General features: G+C 40.4%; 1 protein-coding gene across 1 annotated transcript; it reads right to left on the minus strand.

Annotated features, from left to right (window-relative positions):
• Positions 1 to 372: 372 nt before the first annotated feature.
• LOC149997846 (olfactory receptor 1D2-like) lies at positions 373 to 1,314 on the minus strand. The gene has a single exon (XM_090292209.1). It carries the CDS (start codon positions 1,312 to 1,314, stop codon positions 373 to 375), a length of 942 nt encoding a protein of 313 aa, XP_090148335.1.
• Between the last annotated feature and the right edge of the window lie 17,338 nt (positions 1,315 to 18,652).

Genomic DNA, 18,652 nt, shown 5'->3' on the forward strand with positions numbered 1-18,652 from the left:
GCAGGCTCCTTAGAGAAGGCCAGGGCTCAGGAACATGACTGGGTGTGTTCTAGATAACACGAGACCCCACCCAGGCCGTAACCGGGTATATTTTGAAAGGCTGGGATGGTGGCACTGTGGTGCTGTGGTCAAGTAAGTGCAGGATTTGACCCTGCAAACTTCTAGTATTAGTGTTAGCATGACCTTATTTTTATTGCCAAGGCTGGTAAGGTCTGGGGATATTTGGTTACATATGTCTTTTCTTCACCACAGATATGTGAGCTCATTCTGAGCAGAAGCTATGTGCTATTTACTCCTGTATTCCTCTCAGAATAACACTTTCCACCTGGTGGAGGAAATTCCCAGTCTTCACTTCAATACTCAAAATTTCCCTCATGTCAACCTCTGGAAGGTTTTCCCTAAGAGAAATCTTCCCAGGGCCCCATGCATGTCCCTGTTCCTTAGGCTGTAGATGAAAGGGTTCATCATGGGGGTGACCACAGCATACAGCACTGTGGCTACTGAGTCCTTTATAGAATAGGCGTGGAGGGGCTGCAGATATACCATGCTAAGTGTCCCGTAGAAGAGGGAGACCACAGCCAAATGGGAGGCACAGGTGGAGAAGGTTTTGTACTTCCCAGTGGCTGATGATATTCGGAGGATGGCTCTGACAATCCAGACATAGGACATGATCGTGATCCCTAAGGGGATGAAGAAGATAAGGCAGCCTGTGGCAATCAGCACTGTGTGATTGACTTGGGTGTTGGAACACGCGAGCCTCAGCAGGACATACATCTCACAGAAGATGTAATGGATCTTCCGGGACCCACAGAAGGTCACCCTGGTCATGAGGAGGGTGTGGATGAGGCCATAGAAGACAGAGAACCCCCAACACAAGGCGAGGAGCAGCATACAGAGCCCAGGGTTCATGGCCGTGGCATAGTGGAGGGGATGGCAGATGGCCACGTAGCGGTCGTACGCCATTGTGGCCAAGATGAGGTTGTCTAGGGCCACCAAGGAGACCAGGAAGTAGAGCTGTGTCAGACACCCTGCATAGGAGATGGCTTTGTTCTGGGACTGAAGGCTCACCAGTGTCTTGGGGACTGTGTTGCTGACAAAGAGGAGGTCGGTGATGGAGAGATTGGCCAGAAAGAAGTACATGGGCGTGTGCAGGCGTGAGTCAGTGCCTATGGCTAGGATGATGAGCGTGTTTCCCACCACCGTGACCAGGTACATGGATAGGAACAGCCAAAACAGGACCCGCTGGTCCTCGGGACTCTCAGAGAGCCCCAGGAGAAGGAACTCAGAGACGCCACTCCGGTTGCCTCCATCCATTTTCCCACGTTTCTGCAATATCAGCACCAACAAACATTGACTACATGCCCTCAATCAAAGCATTCACATAAGCAAAATCAACCATGCTCTTAGCATTAACATAACTTAGACTAAATTTTACAATATTTTAAGATTAGCAACAAAATACAAACAGATGCAAACACATAACATGGAAAATCTTTCTGCAACTCAACCATTCTAGCAACTTCTAATCTGGCACACTCAATAATACAGGCATAATGTCTATGTTTTGGAGCTAAGTGTCGCTGGTTTGATCTTCCAGTCAGGGCACATCAGAGAAGGAAAACTCTGACTCCAAAAAACCTCCGCTGCCTTGCGGCATACCTCTTCAGGGGAAAGGCTAAGGGAGTAAACCCCGACAGAAAATCCGGAGCCGGAGTCCCTAAGGCGGTTTGACGTTGTAGTCAACACCGGCAACTCCTGCGGCGCACCTGAAGCCAAGCTGTATTGACTCCGTCTTTCCCTTGGACCCTTCAGCTGCGAAGAGAGGGGGGGTCTGCTGCATGGGCAACAGCAGACCCTCCATATCACCCTGCCCAGGCTCTGTAGCTTCAGCTTCACTGGAGAGGACACTCCAGCGTCATCGCAAGATGTCGATTCAACACGGGAGGAGACAGATACCGTGTCACTCCCGAGTCGGACTGCACAGCCATTCTCGACGGTGCAGATAGACTCTTAAGAAGCTACACCATCGTCTCTCGAGACGGACGGCTGCCGACGAATGTCTATGTTTTATTCCAAATCTATCATCTTATAATACTTCTGAAATGCTTACAGATGACTATATTATGATATTAAATAGATTTTAAATACTTTGTACAGGTGTCAGCATTACAAGAAATGGCAATTGTCATTTGGACAAAGGGGAGGAAGTAAAGTTTGCTGATAGGACGATCTGTCTGGGCAACCTAAGACAATCCACTGAAATAAAAAATGACGAGTGAAGTGCCATTGACTCAGTGAACAGACGAAAAGTAATGACGTGCCCTGTGGACCATACAATGCAATGGATAAGATTATGCTGTCAGACTCTGAGAATCATGTCTGAGCTCTGCCACTTGCGGTGAAACCTCAGGCAAGTTACCTGAGCTCTTTAAGACTTGCTTTTTTGATGTGAAAAAATGAGTAGTAAGGATAAAATGAAGTAATAAAGTGCTTAACACAGAGTTGGCATGTGGTAAGCACTCAATAAATATTGCCTATTACTATTATAAATATATATGTATGTGAATAATCATTAGGTGAAAATACAGTGTGAAACATTATCAACAAAATAATTTGAAACATTAACATAACAGGACTTGAGCAGGACCTTTCAATTCTCCATTTCTCCATTTAATAAGAAATGGATAGACTTACTAATTTCTAGATAGAAAGATAAAATATTATAAAGGTGCATATCTGAGGACACAAAAATTATTCTAACTTTTATCTAAAAATCAATATGAAAATAAGTCAGGAAAATGTTGAAGAGAGTGTAAGAAAGGGACACTTGCTCTGTCAAATATAAATGACTCTAAAGCAGTGTGATACTGGTGCTGGAGCGAACAGATCACGAGAGCTGGACGGAAACGTCAGAAACAGAGCCAAAGACGTGGGATTGAGTGGTTTATTACGGCAGCACTTTGGCAGGTAAAGGTTGTATTATTCAATAAACAGCACTGGGACAGCTGTTTAATTATTTAGGGGAAAAACATTAGATCAATATGTCATATCTTACAAAAAAACACTTAAAATGTATCTAAGATTAAAACAATTTACTGTGCCTTTTTCCTTTTGAAAAATCTAATGCAGAAGGAATGAAAATGTTAAAAATTAAAAAAATGAGAGACTACAAATAAACTAGATGTAATCCCATGAAGTAGAGATAGATAACACCCTGCACATTTTGATGTCTGTCATGGATATGATGTAAAGGAGAAAAAAGGTCAGTCCTATGAAGTCCTGAGCAAAGAGCCTTGCAGACTGAGAGATGTGTGTGCAAAGGCCCTGAGGTGGGAAAGGGCTTGCTGAGTTGGAGGAACTAAATATGGGCCAGTGTGTCAGAGTAAAGGGGAGAGTTGTGACCAGGCAGTTATGCAGGCAAATACGACCCAGTTCAGGCAGAATCTTGTTAAGGTTGTAAATTTTGTTCTAAGTACAACAGAGAGTTTTAGAGGATGTTAAGTGGAAGAGGGTATATGTAGTTAGCAACTATCTTCCTATTTGTATTTTATAATAGTGCTTTAATAATTAGATATGGCTGTTGCATTTTTGATCAGATGCTTTTTTAGTGCCTATCCCTTTTTGTTAACCTTTCTAAAGACAAGCTTTTCAGAATTTTCATTCATAGGTTTAACTTTCTAGAAAACCTGCAGCATCTGAGAAATTTCTTTTTTCTTTTTTAATTTATTTTTATTTAAGTATAGTTTGTATATAGTCTTATATTGGTTATATTAGTTTCTGGTGTACAATACAGTGATTCAATAACTATATACCTTACAATATGACCACCCCACTAATTCTTATAATCATCTGTCACCATGCAAACTTATCATAACATTATTGACTATATTTCCCTTCTCTTTTTCACCAGTCTTCCACCCTCTCCCTTCAGATAACCATCCCTTTGGTTTCTGTTTCTATGAGCCTGTTTGTGTTTTAAAATGTTTTGTTTTTAGATCCCATATATAAGTGAAACCATACGGTATTTGTCTTTCTCTGCCTAACTTATTTCACTTAGCATAATACCCTCTAGATTCATCCATGTTGTTGTAAATGACAAGGTTTCATTCTTTTTTATGGTCACATAATATTTCATTGTATATATGCACCACATCTTCCTTATGCATTCATCTATTGATGGACACCTAGGTTGCTTCCATATCTTGGCTATTATAAATAATGCTGCAATGAATGTAGGGGTATTGCATATTATTTTTAATAGCTTTCCTAATATTAAACCATACCAGTGTTCCAGTAAAAACTAATGAAGTTGATATGCTAATGTTTTATTTAGGCTTTTGTAGTTATATTTATTGATAAGATTGGTCCACAGCTTCTTTTTGTATGTACCAATCTTATTTACTTTTTATTATGACATCTGCTGTGTTAACTTCCATATTAAACTTGTATTCACTTATTTTTAATTTTTACTATTTAGATTTTGTTGAATTTTCAATACCCTTAAATGTAAAATGTAAAGAAAGTAAAGATCACTTCAGAGTCTGTTAAATTTTGGTGAAAACTCCTTCAGTTTTGTTTTCTCATTGAAAAGTTTTTAATCCTCACCCTAGGATTTATTTTATTGATTTTTTTAGACAAAAGAGAGGGAGAGAAACATCAATGTGAAAGAGAAACATTGATCCATTGCCTCCCGTACGCACCCTGACTGGGGATAGAACTTGCAACCTAAGTATGTGTCCTGACCAGGGATCGACGCCGCTCTGCCTAACTGAGCCACCTGCCCAGTGCTCATTAAATTGTCCTTATTAATCAAATGGGCTGGAGAACATACTCTAAGTCAATATGTTCATCATTTTAATGGCTGTATACTACTGCATTTTATGACGGTATCCTATATATTTTTAATCAATATTGTGATGATGGATATTTAGATTTTTTTTCATTTTTTCCTATTAAAAACAACAAATCAGTGAATATCTTTATACATATATTCTTGGATATATTTCTGGGTATATTCAAAGGTATGTAGTTTTTATTTTTATACGTATTGCCAGGGTGTCCTCCAGGCAAATAGTTTCAACTCACAGTCCTCAAATTAATGGGAAGTCTCAGGTTCATTCAGCCCTGCCAATCAGTCTGTGTAACATGTTTAATTTCACAGCACTCATTACTGTTCATCAAGATAAAGATAGAAAAGTTTTTAAAAATTAACTCAATACCATAAGGATATAGCAAAATAAAATTTTTGGAGCTAAATCACAAATATTGAGAAATATATCTCTCCAAGGATAATAATCATAAATTATATGGACAATTATTGAAGATATTTGAGATCCAGAAACTTCTTGCTTTTATGTTAGAAATCATTGTGATAGTATTGGACACCAAAGCAAATACCAAACTGCTTATAGTTAGTCTTCTAGGTTTTTGTAAAGTTAATTTTATATTTCTTGAAAGTCATAAAAAAGTATGCTACACAACCAATTTTCACATACACATGCATACACGCAATGTTATTCTTGAAAAATATTGTCTCCATGTCACTGAGTATTTTTCCACACACACCAAAAAGAAGAACTATATATTCAACAATGTCATTTTGTGACTTTGAAAACAAATTCTAGCTCTAGAAATTTATCTTAAGCATAGAATCAGACAAAATGTAAAAATTACAATACTTATATATATACGATGTTTATCAGAGCCTTGTTAATAATAATAAAAGTGTAAAAACAACATAAACATTTAACATTATAGATTTGTTTAAAAAATTACAGAATCAGCGATCCATAGAGACTAGCTGTTGCCAGGAGCGGCGGGAGGGAGAAATGGGGTGTGACTGGGAATGGGTATGAGCTTTCCATGACAGTGATGGAAATGTTCTAAATTAGATTGTGGTGATATTTGCACAATGCTGTGACTATAGTAAAACCATTAAATGGTATACTTTAAATAAGTGAATTTTATGGTATTGACTTATATATATATATAGCAATGAAGCTGTTTAAAACTTATGTAATCTATTAAATTAACAGAACACGCTTAAGCTATTGTAAAATGATGTTAACATTTTTCACCAATATATGGAAAGATGTTTATAATAATGGTTAAATTAAAATCCAGTTTACTCTTACACACACACACAATAGGAGAGCGGTGGTTTGGCCTTATCTGACCCCCTGCGACGTGTAACTGTGAGGGGAACCAAGGAAAGGCACGTGAAATGCTTGGCCCTGGCTGAGCCCTTCCCTGCGCAGCCTGGTGCCAGGAGCCAGGGCCTCTGGGGCGCCTCCTCCACCGGAGGCAGGTCGGGGAAAAGCCACCAGACACTCAGGCACTCAGGGTCATGCCCCCATCTGCTTTCTTGACCTGAAGGCAAATGTCCCCCTCACTTTAGTGTATGTACATCAAGATGACTACAAAACTCATTTTTAAAAGATGTTCAGGTCCCCTTCCTTGCGATGACTCAGCAGCTCTGTTCTGAGAACCTAGTCTGAGCCTGTAAGAGTCGGTGGGCTCTGAACACTTGTGCAGTCAGATGGCCCTTGAGACACAAACCCCATTGCAGCGTGACTGATCAGAGAGGGGACAGAGTGTGGGGGTGAGATGGAGAAGGGCTCCGACCTGGCGTTGGGCAACTGGCCTTGAGTCCCCAGCCTGTTACCTCCTAGGGGCACAGCCCTCTCATCTCACCAGCAAGCCGGTATTGCAGGTTTGAGAATTAACTGCAGAGCACTAAGAAGATTGGAGGGATTATTAATTACCTTTAAATAAGAAGGGGTTACAGTATATGAAGACTCTTCCAAAGTTTGTATGTTTGTGTGAGACAGAAAAGGGAGAAGAGAGAAGGTAAGGGAAGGAGAAAAGAAAGAATGAGCCCAAGACATCTAGCCTTACCCACAGTTCTGTGCTGGTTTCTGAGTTCACTGGCTCTGCCGTCTTCACTGCATCCCTGCTGGCCACACTCTGCTCCTGCATTCAACGAAAACTCGGTCAGGACAGAAAACATCTTAAAGTAATGCTCTGGAACTTGAGGCTGGAAGAGGATATAAAGGTAAAAGAGGGGGAACAGATACCTGGATCTCTGGTCCCCCTAATAAAGGAGGCAAAACCTAAAGCTGAGGGTGCCCTAACGAGGCTGGGGACCCTGGAGCTAATGCCTGAGCCTCAGGTTCAGGAAGAAGTGGCTGCGTCAAGACTGTGTCAGGCCTATTTGTCAGTTTTGGGGAGGCCTCGGGGAAGTAATCCCAAGATAGGCTCTTCAGACGAACTTGGGTAATTGTTCCAATGAACAAGGATCTTGGGAAATGCCAGATTCTTCTTCTCTCCCTACCCTCACGTTGTCACCTCCCCCTACTTCTTTCTCCTTCCTTCTCCCTACTTTAGGTGGCTAGGATGAGCTTGGATCTCCTAAACCATAGATTGCTCAACCAGTCCTCTTTCTGACCAAACTCCTAGCACCCTGACTCAAAGCTAAAAGGCTCTATCTTCAAACAAGTCTATTTACACCCCTCCGTAGCCTCTCTATAGAAGAATTAGATTTTTAGCATCCCTGTCCAGATATCATCTTGTGTTTCTTTGTATTTCCTCTTTGATGAGGAGCTCCCTACCTTAAAACAGATTTCAAACAAAGTGCATCCAGTCTCCTAGTTGGTAGCTGTAAAGCATCTCAGTTTGGAGTCCTGGTTTGAGGCAGAGTCATGCCACAGACCCAGGGCTAGAGGAGAGTATAAATGATTTTTGGCCTGTTCCTGGTCCCACTACTAGATGGATTAATTCATTGAATTATTCTAGCCTCAATTCCCTCCACTTTTCAAATCTAACGTGACAACTCCACTGGTCAAATTATGAGGTGGTCAGAGTTGTCTCGGTACCACCACCCAGCAAGCCCATGGGGTCAATTTGTATGGTTGACCTTCCTCCTGCTGCTGAAGCCCTTGCACTCTGTCTTTACAACCCACACCTTTTCTGGGAGTAGCCCAGACTCCCAACACCTTTCACCAAAACAGCCTCTGTTTTACTTGTGCCCAGAGGTTGGCCTTCCTTCCTTCTTCTCTTGTTTTATTCACGCATTAGTTATTGATGGCAGGCATTAGGCTAGGTGCTAGGGATACCACCATGAGCAAGATGGACATGACTTCTTCCCCTGCTGGAGCTTGTAGACCAGGACAGGAGAAAGTGTCCAAAAGCAAACAGGGAAAAAGTAATCACAAACTGTTAAGTGCCGCAAGGAAATAGTGATCTGAAATGGAGAGTAATGGGGTGGAGGAGGAGGAGCAGGCAACTTCTTAGCTTGGTTGGTCAGGGAAAGTCTTTCTGAGACACATTTAAGCTGAGATCAGACAGCTGAGAAGGTGTCGCTACTCAGAGAGCTGGGGAAAGGGCTTTCCAAAGAGAAGGAAGAGCATCTGCAAAGGCACAAAGTGTGTCTTCAAGGACTGAAAGGAAGTCAGTGCTGGTGTTTTATGAGCGAGGCTGTGAGAGACACAAGTTGAGGCTGGGAGGCACATAGGGGCAGATTAAGCCAGTGAGTCATTCTCTTTTTTATTTTAACTACGTCACTGAAGTGTTTTAAGCAGGTAGGGTGGGATGGTTAAGTTTAGGTTGAATGGGTCACCCTGGTTGCCACGGGAACAGGTTGAAGACACGACAGGGACAGGAACAGAAGCAGAGAGAGCAGTGGCCCAGCAGATGGGGAGAGTGGCTTGAACAAGGATGAGAGCAGGAAAGGCAGGAAAAGAATTACCTAGCTACACTTGGAGGTGAAATCACGAGGCTTCAATGGTGGTCTGGATCCTGGGGATATAAGAAGGGTCAAACCAAAGATGACCCTCCATGGTTGACTTGGGGAACTCCAGGAGGGCCTATAAAGGGTTAACATGGGGAAGAGTTGGAGTTCCTGAGAGGGGAGCAGGTGAGATGGCAAGAGAGCATTTTGATACATAAAGAAGTCTTGGATGGTGGTGTAGATTTGGAAGAGGAAAAATTACTGGAAATAGAACCCAAATTGAGAAGCACAGGAAAAAGAAGAAAAAAGAAAGACACTGTTCACATAAAATTAGAGATCAGAAAATATTAGCACATTTTGAACACTGCATCAAAGCAAGAAAGTAGAGAGCTCTTAAGCTGTGAAGTTAGGAAAACTATTTTTAACCACATCTTCCTTTCAAAAGTTCGGGAAAAATAATTTCACTTAAAGATGAGCAATAGGAAAAGATTGCGTACCAAAAAGATTTTGAAAAATGTGCACTTATAAATGGTAGGGAAAAATTTTCATTGGGACAAACTTATCAGAGAACAATTTAGAGCATCAATAAAAGTTAAAATGTTCATTCTTTTTGAGACAATTCCATTTTCTGAACTTACTTTACAGGAATTCAAGCAACAGTGAAAAGAATGAAAAAATATAAGTACTAGTAAACTTATGACAACATTGTAATCATAAAAATATGGAAATACCCCAACATCTATCAACAGGCAGTTGAGTAAAATATGTGATTGTGCATACATGCCAATGAAATACTTATCCAGTTATTATTTTAAAAGGGTGATGTTATCTTAACTCAGATAAGAAAAAATTTTCCATAATGAAATTTTAATTTTTTTTTTGAGATTTTATTTATTTATTTTTAGAGAGAGGGGAAAGGAGGGAGAAAAAAAGGGAGAGAAACGTCAATGTGTGGTTGTCTCTCCTGCGCCCCCAACTGGGGACCTGACCCACAACCCAGGCATGTGCCCTGAGTGGGAATCGAACCAGCGACTCTTTGGTTTGCAGGCCAACACTCAATCCACTGAGCCACACCAGCCAAGGCTTAAAGTTTTAAATTAAAAAAACCCACAAGTTTGTGTAATCCTATTTTAATTACATATCTGTTTGTTTGTATATTATCAGAAAAACCTGCAAGTGTATGTATCAAACCATTAATATCAGGTATTTTATTATTTAAACAAGATTTTTTTAAATGCACTGTTTATATAATTTGATTCTATAAGTCTACTGCTGGGAACACATGTCCCAATAAGTCATTCAAAATGGAATTAGTTTTAAAAACAAAGATATCCATCATAGCATTACTTATCTTTTTTTTTTAATCAAAAGAACCTAAACGCCCATCAAATAGGAAATGCGCATGTGATGGCACATATAACAGCTGAGATATTATGCAGCATGTTTGTGGGCATGAGTCATTTCTTATAAGATAATGACAACAAGAAAGAAACTATTTCTCTATGCGCAGAAACCTATCAGAAGTAAGTATATGCTGCATGTGGTTGTCTCTGGGTGACGGGACTAGAGGTGATTTTTACTTGTGTCTATTTTTCAGTGGACTGAATTCCTCTCAGTGCCTCAAGGGCCCAGCCAGGACTTGGGGCCCAAAAGGCATACACAGTGTTTGTCTTCGGGGAGATTATGTGGTTAAGGCTCCAGCAAGGATTGGCTTCCTCCAAGCTCCTTACCTCAGATGTCAATCACTAAGAAATTATTTTCCATCCAAAGAAACTTGCTCAATGAGTAAATTTGGGTTTTGGATTTTCTTGAACAGTGTCTGAGAAGGTGGCCCCAGAGCTCCTCAGAGCAGCATGTCGCTGGAAGAAGGTGACATACACTCTTTTCTACCCCCCAGGACTTTGTATCTCTCAAGACTGGACAGAGGAACAAAGGCGCCACCTCAACAAACTCTCTGAACATTAACTGACAAGGACACTTGCAGAGCATATCACATGCTTCTGTGGGCACTTGAAGGAAAATGTCAAGGAAAATCTCAAGGCCCTTGCCCTCCATCAAGGATTCAGGCAATCACTTTAAATGCACAGACGTTTATTGCTGTCTACTGAGTGTCTACTCCTGCCCTGGGCTCTGAGGCACGGAACTGTCAGATACGGTAGAAGTTCAGTTCCCAGGTGCAAAGGGGAGATAACCAGACAGTTAGCCCTGATTACCTCAGAGCCCGGCTGTAAGCCCCAGCTCCACGGAGCGCCCCAAGGAAATGAGGAATTAGGCTGAGACGTTGCATCAGGAGCATCCAGCGGGACCAGCCATGAGACTGCCTCAACGCTCCTATCTGTTTCCTTACTAATGGGGCTCCAGGGAGGCTCTGCTTCCTCTATCCTTCAGGTTCCTTGACTCAGATCTGAATTGATCACTAGGGAAGGTCTCTGCCATCCAGTTAAACCCACTTAGTAAGTAAAAGTTTGGATTATTTGGAAGGTCTCTCAGAAAACCTGTTCCCCATCCCAGACATGGGTCTCCACAAGGAGAGGGAAAATAATGAGTGTGGAGGAGGGTGCTTGCCATTGTTTTGATTTGTATTTTCTTGGTGCATAGTTGAGTAAATCATATGCCTCAGTTTATGAGAACTTCTCACCACTATTCCTTGCAAGACATCTTCCTGGTTTTATTGTTTTTTATTAGCTCTAATCTCTGTTCCCTTCCTCTCCCTTCACATAGGCAGCCACTTCAAAATAGGCATGTATGCTTGAAAAATTAACGTTTTTGTGTTTTATATATGCACATAGTATTGTGCTATAGATCCCATTGTGCTTCTTACTTTCTACATTGACACTATAATTTTTACGAACACTCAACTCCCTGCTTCTCTTATCTTTTCCCAATGCATTCTCTCTAAACACAGAGTAATTCTTTTAAAGTCTAAATTGAACCCTATCACTTCTCTTCTTAAAGCACTTCAAGAACCTCCTATTACTATTAGGAAAAAAATTAAAACCAGCCTATGAGGTCTATTTGTCTCACTTCTACACATTTCTTCAAATTCAACCAGCATCATTCTCTTCCTTTTGTTCCCCAAACTTCAGCCACACTGGCTTCCCTTCCGTGTGTGGAATTCACAGAGCTCCTTCATCTCTTCCACCCATCCCTGGACCTCAGCTCTTGGAAGGCTTTCTCTTTCTCAGCCTTCAAGCCTCTCCTTCACAGTGTAAATTGGTACAACCGTTTTGGAGAGACTTCGGCAATATCAGCCATCTTCGGTCAGGTTTCCTTGAAGCAGAGTGACTCATGGGAATTGCAAAAGTGGTTTATTGAAGGAGTGACCTCAGAAGAAGATGGAGGTAAGCAGAGATGTGGATTCAGCACATTACATTCAGCCGGGTCTCGAGAGGAGATCTGTAACGCAAATTGTACCCATTGAGTCAGTTCCATTTGGAGATAACGAGCCAGTCTTGTCTACCCAGTGTCAGTCGGTTATTGGCCACTGGCTGTTCCCCTACATCCCAGGGCAGTGGAGGGGGGGGGTGTCTAACCTCCCTGGCCAGGGAAAGGGCAGTTATAAGCCATTAACAGCCAACATTCATAACAGCTGGGAGGTGGGGATGGATGAGCCAGCTAGTGAAATAGCACTCACTAGTAAAACTTAAGGTCTGCATGGCCTTCCTCCCAGAAATTTATTATTAGCAATATACTCTAGAGAACCTAGAGTATTCGTGTGCCCAAAAAGGAGTGTACAAGAAAGTTCTCTTCAGCATTGTTTATAATGGTGAAAAACTAGAAATAACCTAAATGTCCTTCAACAGGAGCATAAGCAAATTATAGCATGTACCTGTTATAGTGGTTAAAATAATGAACTCAAGTATGGGTATCAACATAGACAAAGCTCAAAACATGATTTGAGTAAAAAAGCAAGTTTCAGAATACATATTAGATGATTCCATTGAAATAAAAATTTTAAGTATGCAAAACACTGAAATATTTCTGTGAGTACATAACTTTCAAGAAAAACTATAAAAATGTATAGAAGAATGACAAACACAAAGTCAGTCATAGTAATTATCTCTGGAGAAGGAAAAACTGGGATGGAATCCATTGAATGGATTTTGAAAAGCTCTCTCAGCTACAACTCTAATGTTCCATTTGATGCACACAAATATGAGGTTTATCCAGAAGAAGTCCAGCCATTGTTCGATCGGCAGCCGTCCGTCTCGAGAGACAATGGTGTAGCTTCTTAAGAGTCTATCTGCACCGCCGAGAATGGCTGTGCAGTCCGACTCGGGAGTGACACGGTATCTGTCTCCTCCCGTGTTGAATCGACATCTTGCGATGACGCTGGAGTGTCCTCTCCAGTGAAGCTGAAGCTACAGAGCCTTGGCAGGGTGATATGGAGCGTCTGCTGTTGCCCATGCAGCAGACCCCCCCCCACCCCAGCCATTGTTAATATAACGAGAACGGTCTGCCAAGGAGAGTGGATTGGAATGCCTGCGTGAACAATGATGACTTGACTGTACTGGTCAGTGGGGGTGGTAGATGCCATTGAGTGAGCATGTGTACTGTGTGGCCCTTACATTCAAAATGACTGAGTGAGTAAAGCAATGAATCTGCATCAAATTTTGCATTAAGCTTAAATATTCCTCCACAGAAACTATTCAGATGATTCAGAAGGCCGCAGCTATGGGCAACTGGTGATTGTCAGCCTCATCACAACACACCCACTCATAGATCACATCTTGTGCAGTGTTATGGTGAAACATCAAATCACCCAGGTGATTCAGCCCCCCTACACTCCCAGTTCGGTGCACTGTGACTACAGGCTTTTCCCAAAACTGAAATCACCTTTGAAAGGAAAGAGATTTCAGAATGTTGATGAGATTCAGGAAAATACAGTGGAACAGCTGACAACAATTGAGAGAACTGTGTGAGATCCCAAGATGCCTGTTTGAAGGGGACTGAGGTATCATTGTCCTATGTACAACGTTTCTTGTGTCTTGTATCTTCTTCAATAAATGTCTGGATTTTTTATATTACATGACTGAATAACTTCTGGACAGACTTCATATACAATGGCAACATTTTATGATTTAGTAGTAACGCAAGTGGTTATATCTTATTCTCTGTCCTAGTCTGTGTATTTGTAATATTCACACTTCTAAAAATCACGGAAGTATTCTTGTGGCTATATGTACACCTAGCGTGATGCTTCTCCCCCCGCTTCTTATCATTTTACTGAAAGATGACAACAGAAGGAAGTGCACAGAGTTCCCTTTTCTTTTGTAAGGCTCTATAATAGCATTTTTTCAACATTTCATCATGTCACGTGAATGTCTTAGCTATGCTATTGATATATAACACAACTAACCTTGCACGGGAATGTTTTTTCAGAGGAAAAATACTCGTAAAAAGACTAATGTTTTGAGATGGAATTGGCATGATAAGGCTTTGGAATCCACTTATTCCAATTTTTTTTTTCTTTATCTGTTTGGGCAAATATTTCCAATGGTCCATTTCTACCCAATGATGCTGACTTGAAGAGCTAGGTTTATGCTATTAAATACTTAGGGGATATCTTTTTGACTCAGAAGGCCTACTTCTTCCCGTGTCCCAGCTGTGCAAATGTTATTCAAAAATGGTCAATTCAAGTCTGAGAATGACAGGCCTGTGGTATAAGTTCTTCTGTGGTGATCCTTAATGTTCTTTGGTGTGCTTCCCGCAGGGCGGTGCAGAGGAGCAAGCATCTACTCCTTTTCACTAAGTCAGGTTTTACGAGAAGGCCCGCCACAGTGCCAGCCACGTGAGGCAAAGCTCGGTTTTAGTGGAGCACGCAGACTTGGAATGATAATTACAGGGCCACACACACAGTGAAAATGCTATTCTTGACCATGTTTTAGCTTGCTCTTGTGTGTCCATGTCTAGAGAACTGTGAACCCTAGTGAGAGTGATGCTTCTTTTAAGGAATGTGTGTATCCACCAGATTTTATTTATCCATCTCCCAAGGTGATGAACACCTAACTTCATATACACAACGTTGTGATGACCAGCCTGCACATGTCTCTCTATGGACCTTAAGACATTTTATGTGAGGTATGTGCCCAGGAATGAGACTCTAGGTAACAGGAGATAGATAATGCTCCAATAGATGGGAAGATAGGTAGATAGACAGATAGATATAGATGAATGAATATATACGCATATATACATGCATATATATAATTTTTAAATTAAAAAAAATCCTCATCCAAAGATATGTTTTTAAAATTGATTTTAGAGAGAGAGGAAGAGAGAGGGAGGGAGAGAGAGAAAAAATTATCAATGTGAGAGAGAAACATCAATCAGTTGCCTCCCGTACATGCCCTTACCGGGGCTTGAACCTGAAACCTCTTGGTATATGGATAAGATGATGTTCCAAACAACTGCACCACCTTGCCAGGACTATATGTATATATAGTATATACCCTAACATAGTCCATCAGGAGAACAACTATCGGTACTTAGTAAATCTACATATATGTATATTCAAATAAATATATATATATTTAATTTTAATTTTGCTAAGCAAGTGCAGATGGCCCTCCTGATTGCCTGCACGAGCTTACCTTCCCATCACTGTACAGAATGTTCCTGTTTTCCCCATATTCCCACCAACTCGGTACCATCAGACTCTAATTGAGCGTTCCGATTGGTGCAAAGAGCATCCATTACTTCTCTGATCACAGGTGAGGTTTAACATCTCTTCACAGCTTGCTAACAATTTGGGTTTCCCTTTAAGAAATTCCTTTTTCATATATTTTACTCATTTTTGTACTGAGTTTTGTTCCTATCTTCATTTGACACGTTTCTTACAAATTCTAGATATTAATTCTAACAAGGGATTTAACATATAGCTTGTTAGTTTTAACAGAAACCTACAGACATTTGTGTACAAGCTACAATGAAAACAGATAAATAAACAAAATGAGGAACACAGTACATGGTCAAAACAGGTTCAACAGAGATAGAAATTATGAAAAAGAATGAAACAGAAATTCTGGAGCTCAAGACCACAAAGACTGAAATGAAAAAATGTGTTAGAATTGACATAACAAATGTGATAGGGAGTTCTTCAAGTTGAAACAAAAGGATGTTAATTTGTAACCTGAAAATACGAAAGTATAAAGCTGGTAAAGTAAGTATAAAGGCAAATTCAGAATGCTCTAATTCTGTAATGGTGGCATTTACATCATTTTAATTCTAGTATAATGTTTAAAAGGCAAATATACTAAAAATAACTGCAGCTACAATAATTTGTTACTGAACAATATAAAGAAATCTAAACTGTGACATAAATTGTAAATTGTTGAGTGGGGGACAAAGTGTAGAGTTTTTGTACGCAGTCAAAGTTAAGCTGTTATCTTAAAATAGACTGTAATAACTATAAGACATTTTATGTAAGCTTCATGATAACCACAAAGCAAACTCAAAACACAAAAAGACAAAGGGGAAGGGATCAAAGCACACCTTTGCAAAAATAATAATCAAATAACAAGGAAGACAGTAAAAATGAAAGAAAAGAACAAAGGAACTACCAAACATCCAGAAAACAATGAACAAAATGACTCCAATCCTTACCTATCAAGTACCTTAAATGTAATGAATTAAATTCTCTTGTCAAAAAACCATAAGATAGTCAATACTATTGTATTTAGTACCTTGGCATGGTGACAGATAGTTACTAGACATATTGGGGTGATCACAGTGTAAGGTACTTCTCCTTATGAAATTCCTTGGCATCCTCTTCCGTGGGACTGGATACATTTGGGTGGGCCAAAGGATGAGGATGAGAATGGGAACTGAGACTAGAGGTTACCAGTTCGTTTACCTGCTTTACAGTTTGATAACTTCTATGGGAGCCTATGTATCCCACCTCTGCCTTGTAACTCAACTGTTACCATGGCTGGGGTGTCCTCTCTGCCTCTCAGAATTCTAGCCACGTCTCCTGCTAGTGCGCGCATTCTGACTGACGTAGATATCTTTCCTCGTTGTTTTATATCTCCTCCGTGGGCAATAGGTATGAGGAAAACTGGGCTCAGATCCTCACCTACTTCCTAATGAAAGATATCAAATAAGTCACTTCATCTTTTGGAGACTTGGTTTCCTCATTTGTAAGAGAGGGCCATTATTATCTATACTATAAGGCTATTTTGAAATTTTAAATAGACAATATATGTGACAGAATAAAATGACATATGCACACATGTATATTTGATATTTAATGAAGTGCCTACTTTCTCTGAAACTATATGGCACATTTTAAACTACGTGGCACTCAGCACTTTTTCTTTGTGTTGACTACTGTTGCATTTATTTTTAATTAATTTATTTTAATCTTTAAATTATTTCAATTGCAGTTTACATTCAATATTATTCTGTATGAGTTTCAGGTGTACAGCACAGTGGTTAGGCACTCATGTACTTTACACAGTGACCCCCCGATATTTCCAGTGCCCACCTGGCACCACACACAGTTATGACAGTATTACCGACTCTACTCCCTGTGCTGCACCTTACGTCCCCATGACAATTCTGCTACTGCGTATCTGTACTTCTTAATCACTTCACCTTTTTCATTGAGCCCTCAAAATCCCCTTCCCTCTGCAACTGTAGGTCTGTTCTCTATGTCTATGAGTCTGTTTATTGTTTCATTTTTTAAAAAATGCAAGTATTTGCATGCACAATCAGTAGTAGTATGACAATACACTGGAAGTATCCGGTGCCATGTGCTTTGACTGAGAGAAAGCTAAGAGAGACTCCTGGCTTGATTGGCATGGAGATCAAGATGAGTTTGTGTAAGTTTCTTTCTTCCCCCACCGGAATTTTCATTCTCCATTATGACTCCATTTCTTGAAACTCGTTCTATCAGAGTCTTACATGATTTCATCTATTTCTGAACTTTATCAACTCCAGTCTGATTTATACTCTTCTAATCTTTTTAATCTTCCCCTGAGGATATGTTTATTGATTTTAGAGAGAGAGGAAGGGAGAAAGAGAAAGAAACATTGATATGGGAAACATTGATCGATTGCCTCCCATATGCACCCTGACCGAGGATAGAACCCACAACCTAGGTATGTGCCATGACCAGGGATCGAACCCGCAACCTTTTTTTAGCGTGCAAGATGACACTCCAGCCAACTGAGCCACCTGGCCAGGGCTGCTCTGCTAATTTTGCTGCAGCTTCCTATCTTCCTTGGACAATTCATTGAATATGTCCATCAGAGTGTCGTCCCACAAGAACCCTTTAAAATCAGCTCCAGATGGAACTAATTTCTCTTAAATTACTCTCTTACTAATTTCAATAAAGTCTTCTTTTATTATCCTAAAAATCAGTACATTCGATTACTTTTACTTCCATATTGCTTTTGCATCTAGACTCATCTATGAGCTTCGCTCTTTCACTCCAGGTTGCTCTGAGACGCCTAATTAATCTCCTCATCTCACCGCGCCCTGCTCTTTGCTTCCCGCTCCCTCTCCCACCTCCACCCTCTTCATCGCCCACCCAGCCGCCCTCCCCTCTAGCACTAAATATCCGTGGAATGAATGAATAAACAAAAGCTTCTTGTTTCCCCTGAGAATACAGACGAAGAAAAAGAAACTACAACTAAAGGAATGTAGGACCAAAAAAAAGTGTAGAGAAATAAACCAAGAAACCTAGTTTAATTTTCTTAAATTGTGTCTCTCATACTTCTTAGTATATTGTATTAGTAGTTTTCAATAAAAATATACAGTGCAAAAAGTATGTGATCAATACAAATATATTAAAGTAATTATTTTCTCTTCTCTAGAGGTTGTGACGGGAATGACACACTCATTCATCAATAACATAAAGTAAAATATGTTCAGAGTCTTAATGGGTCTCACTCCAGGTCTCTTTCTCTGACTTCCAGGCAC

This window comes from Furipterus horrens, unplaced genomic scaffold, assembly GCF_987537825.1.
Source record: "Furipterus horrens unplaced genomic scaffold, mFurHor1.1.pri manual_scaffold_11, whole genome shotgun sequence".
Taxonomy (NCBI): domain Eukaryota; kingdom Metazoa; phylum Chordata; class Mammalia; order Chiroptera; family Furipteridae; genus Furipterus; species Furipterus horrens.